The sequence below is a fragment of the Citrus clementina genome, unplaced genomic scaffold (genome assembly GCF_000493195.1).
Source record: "Citrus clementina cultivar Clemenules unplaced genomic scaffold, Citrus_clementina_v1.0 scaffold_3, whole genome shotgun sequence".
Lineage (NCBI taxonomy): Eukaryota > Viridiplantae > Streptophyta > Magnoliopsida > Sapindales > Rutaceae > Citrus > Citrus x clementina.
The window spans coordinates 14,436,648-14,442,561 of record NW_006262339.1 but is presented as its reverse complement, the minus strand read 5'-3'; the positions used below and the strand labels follow the sequence as shown (position 1 = coordinate 14,442,561).

At 30.5% G+C, this 5,914-nt stretch overlaps 2 protein-coding genes across 2 annotated transcripts; both read right to left on the bottom strand.

Annotated features, from left to right (window-relative positions):
- Positions 1-841: 841 nt before the first annotated feature.
- LOC112099596 lies at positions 842-2,150 on the bottom strand. The gene is made up of 3 exons (XM_024187009.1): positions 1,388-2,150; positions 1,242-1,304; positions 842-1,011 (listed from the first exon to the last, which is right to left on the bottom strand). The coding sequence occupies exons 1-3, from the start codon at positions 2,148-2,150 to the stop codon at positions 842-844; spliced, it is 996 nt and encodes a 331-aa protein (XP_024042777.1).
- A 473-nt stretch (positions 2,151-2,623) lies between these two features.
- On the bottom strand, positions 2,624-3,205 carry LOC112099595 (L10-interacting MYB domain-containing protein-like). The gene is made up of 2 exons (XM_024187008.1): positions 3,038-3,205; positions 2,624-2,944 (listed from the first exon to the last, which is right to left on the bottom strand). Exons 1-2 carry the CDS (start codon positions 3,203-3,205, stop codon positions 2,624-2,626), a joined length of 489 nt encoding a protein of 162 aa, XP_024042776.1.
- Positions 3,206-5,914: the final 2,709 nt, after the last annotated feature.

Below are 5,914 nucleotides of genomic sequence, written 5' to 3'. Positions count from 1 at the left end.
CGGACTCAAATATGTCCGAGTTTAAAAAATACATCCGGATTCCGAAATTAATTTAGTCCGGTGCGGGTTAAACCCAGACCGGATTATCCGAATTCGTCCGGGTTCGGGTTAAATTGCCATCCCTAATTGTTCATTTGATTTATGGTTGCTCATTTAAAAATGCCGCTTATGTCAATAACAATTTTTTCCCCTTGTATGATAGTTTAATTTCTACGATACTCTAGCTTAATTGTGAGTTTTATATGCATAACAACCAACATGGTTCATTGCTTGAGCTGAAATCTTGATTTTCTGGGATGTTGTATTTAATTTTATTAAGTATTGACCGTGGCACTTTTTTTTATTTCTTGTTTTGTTTGTTTTTACAGTTAAGCTAATTGATATAATTTTTTTTCAAGATCATTTTCCATATAATGCTTTTGCGGCTTATTAATTTGCTCATATCAGTTAGTTAAGATGTTTAATTTTATCCATTTTACTTAGGCTCCATTTGGTACAGCTTATTAAATAGAGCTTATAACAATAGAGCTTATAGGAGTAGAGCTTTTGTACAAAAAGCCATTGGGTGTTTGGTTGTCAATAAAAAAAACACTTTTGAACCATTAAACTGTTTGGTTGTGTAAAACTAAAAGTGTTTTTATGTAATTAAATTACCAAAAAAGGTTATGTATTCATAATTATATAACATGTAATAAAATGCATCCAAGCTATCAATTAATAAGAAAAAATTAGTTCAATCATTTCTTTAATTTTCAAAATTAAAAATTGCATCATTGATATATTCTCCCAAACAAATAATATTATCCAAATTAAAATGATAATCAATAATATAACTAAAATGTTAACGGAACATGAGAAGTGTCGCAATTTGTTCATGTTCTTGGTCCATTTCACGTACGTTGAATGAACTTGTACTTTGTTCTTCATTGTTCTCTTCCCTTTGATTCTCACTTTCACTTGTTGGAAGCAATTCGTCATCATTATCAAAAGGTTGAAACTCTTGGTCATTATCTGCATATTTTCTTATAAAATTGTGAAGAATCATTGAAGCAATCACAATTTTCACTTGCTTACTAAAAGGGAAACTAGGCATTTGTCGCAAAATTTTCCATCTATTTTTCCAAACACCAAAAGTCCTCTCAATTGTGCATCTCAAAGAAGAGTGGGCATGATTAAATATTTCTTTTTTTTTTCTCTTGGTTGACTTCCACGTCGAAAATCTGGAAGATGATATCGTTCACCTTTATAAGGACCTAAATAACCTGTCATGTGAGGATATCCAGCATCTACTAAGTAATACTTACCTGCAAAATAGAAATTCTATAATTGAAAAAGAATTAAACAAACTTATATAGAAATGTATCATAAATAATATATTATAACTAACTTTTAAGTGGATGAGGAAAGTGCAAATTCTCTCTGTGTAAGGCCTCTAAAAATATACGAGTATCATGGGCAGTGCCTTCCCATCCAGCCCATGCAAATGTAAAACACATATTAAAATCACATGCGGCTATCACATTTTTGGTAGGAATCCCTTTTCTTCCAATATACGGTATTTGCTTCGATGTTGGCACTATGACTGGTATATGTGTCCCATTAATTGCCCCAATACAATCTTTAAAATATGGCCAATATCGATCATCATTCCTAATTGTTTTGGGAATTTCTTTAAATTGTGGGTCAGATAGTTTCAAAAAATCAATTGCCATATGACAAACAACATCTAACACTATTCCAAACCACCTCGATATAATTTCACCTGAATGTTGAAATCTTTCTTGAGCCATTCTATTCCCAAATGCATGACCTAATGTAATAAAAAATATAGCTACTGAGTCAATTATAGATACATTCTTGTCTCTTTTAAGACCATATGATTCACTCAAAACTTGGCATAATTTTATAAATACATGTTTTTCCATTCTAAATTGTTGGTGACATCTATCTTTATGTCCATTTAGCACCTCTAGTACAAAAGAATGACCTAAATGATGGGATGTTCTGCACGGTTCCTTTAAACTATGCTTAATAAAATGATTAACATACAATGCAACTCCAGTTTGTATCATTTGTAATAATTTGTACTGAGCATCACTTTCATCAATGTAATTATGCTCACTATCATCATCATTTTCTGAGAATTCCATGTGTAAACACATATATAACAAAAATCATCATTATTTGAAAATAAAAGAAAAAATAAAAATAAATCTAACGTAGCTCAAAATAAAATAAAATAAAAATATCCCAATTGGTTCAAAACAATATTCTTAATATAAGGCATAAATAAAATAAGATAAAGTAAACAATAGTTTTGAATATAAGAACAAGCTATAAAATAGAACTACAAATAATCTTTCATGAACTTCAACCACTCAATTTGAACATCGCGATTCTTGATTGCAACAAACATCTCCCTATTCTACTTCTTAAGAAAAATTTTAGTGGCATTCAAATATAGCTCACTTTTTAACTCAATCTCAGGCATACTATGTAGCACTTCCATTACTTCTGCAATGCTACATCCATTTTCACCATTTCTTATAGCTATAGATGGTCTACTCTCTGCTGCCTGACATAAGCGATCCAATTGTTTAGACAATCTAACTGCAGCTCCTTCTCACTTTTGAATTGGTAATTTTCTTTTCCTTCCATTATCATGTGTAGATGCTATGGGAGTACCATTATCAATGTCAGTCTCAATATTCTCTAGTCTGCCAAAATTATTTAGTTCAATATTGACATTCTCCTCTTGAAAATACATATTATTATCATCACCAATATATTCATTAGATGGTCCACCCTCACCATCATTTGGTACAAAACCCATAGATGGCGCCCATGATCCTTCTCTTGTAGCAGCAACATCTTTGAATAAAATTTCTAGTTGGTCAGCATTTCTCAAGCCTTTAGAACGAAATTTAATTGCTTCAGGTATCTCCTACAATATGCAAAAGGATTATATGTTAATCTAAGTTGCTCCCAAAATCATTTCCTATTACACTATAAAATAAAAAAGGTTAGAAATTTGCACCTTCAATTTTCTCTCCCACCATTCATCGCTATCAGTAATTGTCTGTTTTACAGGATCCCATCCTAAACCAGTTTCATTTCTCAGCAAGTTTGTCCAAAGTTGCCAATCTTTTTTTAGGATGTCCCACTTGTTTTTCAATTGTTTTTGTTCATAATCTCTACCAGTCATTGAATGAAACTTAGCAATAAGATTTTTCCACCCAATCTTATTAAAGTGACCATTTCGTCGATTCCCAGCCAATGTTTCATTCACGCAGATCTTAACAAAAGCATCAGTGGTAACATCATCCCAATATGCCTTTGATTTTTTTTCTCTTTTCTTCTGTAGTAGTTGTCATTCTAGACAAAGGATATCTAATATTATTATATAAAAAATAACGCACAAATACAACAAAGATGAAATGAATTTCAAATATAAAATAATAATTGGCATGCATTATTGAATAATACAATAAAAAGAAAGATGAAACAGTAGCAAATGGTGCCAATAATTTAATTTATAATGAATAATATAATATAAAGAAAGATAAAAGAGTAGCAAGTATGGCAGGAGTGTTTCTAGAACAAAGAAGATACGGGTTGAAAAGGGGAAGTTAAAAAATGTTAGTGAATTTATATTGAATAATATAATTAAAAAAGATAAATAGTGGCAATAAACCTAAAGGTGGCCAATGGACCGGACGGCACGAGGCACAGCACGGGCACGACACGTGTCCGTACAGCACGGCACGGCACGAGCACGTCTCGGTAGAGCACACGGCACGGCACGGCATGCACGTGGGTCGTGCCGGGCTTAGATTTTAGGCACGCGGGCCTTAAAAGCACGGCAGGATTAGAGATGGGCCAAAGCACGGCACGTAAAAAAGCACGCAATAACCGTGTTTCATTTTTTAATGAAAGTAAACTTAAAATTTTATGATTTTATAAATAACTTGAAATTGAATCTTTTAATATCTTTTATTGGCTCAAGTTTTTTTAATTTATTTAATTCTTAGTTTCAAAAAAAATATAATTGATTTATACTTATAATTTATTAAATAAATAATTGATATCATGATTTTAATAAATAAAATTATAAATATAATGATTTATAAATATGTATTAATATTATTATAAACTATGATATATGACTCTACGTAATTACAAGTTAACAATTAAGTTAACCCTTAAAAAAATTATTATTATTGTTATTGTTAAGTGCTAAAAAAGAATTCTAATACCATAGAGTCAAACTTAGCAACTAATATTACATTCTCTTATTATTATTAATTTATTATTATTGAATATGGACTTGAGTTTTGAATTTTTTATTCTATTAAATTAAAATAAAGGCATAGGATCCAAAAAAAATACATAAGCTTGAAAAAAATAAGACAACAACTTGACATACGCTCTTAAAAAAAGAAAAAAAGAAAAAAGCTTAGTGGGCTATTTTTCCTAGGCACGACACGACACGGCCCATGGCATGGCACGTGTGGGCACGGCACAAGTGGGCACGAGCACGAGCACGAGCACGTGTGGGCACGGCACGACACGACACGAAATGAATAGTGAGCACGGCACGAGCACGCGTGGGCTTCCTTTGATGGGCCTGGGCCGGCACGGCACGGCCCGTTGGCCATCTCTAAATAAACCTATTGAATATTATAATAAATTGGTCATGGGTCTTAAATACATATCAAGTACATGATAAAGACAAAGAAGAAAAAGGTTAGAATAATATGATAAAGACAAAAAAGAAAAAGTAGCAGGAAACATTACCTGACATGCTCCTCACGGCTTTGGCTTTGCTTTCTCAATTGTTGGTTTGCAAAATTAAAGTGCCGGTTATTAACAAAAAGAGAGAGAGAGAGAGAGAGAGAGAGAGAGATAAAGTGGAGTGGCGGTAAAAGAGAGAGAGAGATAAAGTGAAGTGGCGGCAACAGTATATTTATATGACGGCAATAATTTTTGTTGGATATGTTTTATACAAAGGGCCTTATGTAATTAATGAAATATGTCAAGGATATTTTTGATATTATATATTTTTTGGAAAAGCTCTCTAACCTCTATTTCCAAAAGCTCAAATTTTGGGCTTTTACTAGTAGAGGTAAATTAGTTTATTTAAGCTAAAAAAACTCTACTTAAAAAATAACCAAACACCATAAAAATTTAAAAAGTGCTTATGTAATTAAATAAACACTTATAGCTCTTAAATAAGCCATACCAAATAGGCTCTTAGGGTGAATTTAGTAATGTTACAACTTTTAAAATAATTACTATTAATTGTATTGAAAATAATTAGCTGTTAAGAAAATTAGTTAAACATTCAATATAATTTATTTTTTTATAAGCGCTGTGAGTTTTAAAAACAATCGTGTGTGTTTGGTACATTTTGCTGATAAACTACTTTAAGAATCAAATAACTAAAATTATTCACACATTTATAAACATTTTTATATAATTTTTTAATTGTGTATATATAATAATTGATAACTAAAATATGTATTTTTATTATTATTAATTTTATTTTCATTTTATTATCTTCTTAATGATAATAATAATAGTAATAATCCATTTAAATTTAATGACTTTATTTCCGAATTGAATAAGGATAATTTGGGATTTTTAATATATTTGAGGATATATATATGAAATTTTTATTGAATATAAAATTGATTCTTAAGATCAAATTTTAAAAAATTAATCCTTCCTTACTTTTCAAAATCTAATGTTAAAAAGGAGGAATATTTTTTTTTTTACCAACAAAGAGAAAAAACTTCCCTAGACTAATAAGGAGAAAAGGTTTCTTTATAATATTTCTCCATAATAAGTCACTTTTCCCTGTACCAAGAAAGAAACAAAGAAGAAAAACTTTTTTAGATTAACAAGGAAGAAA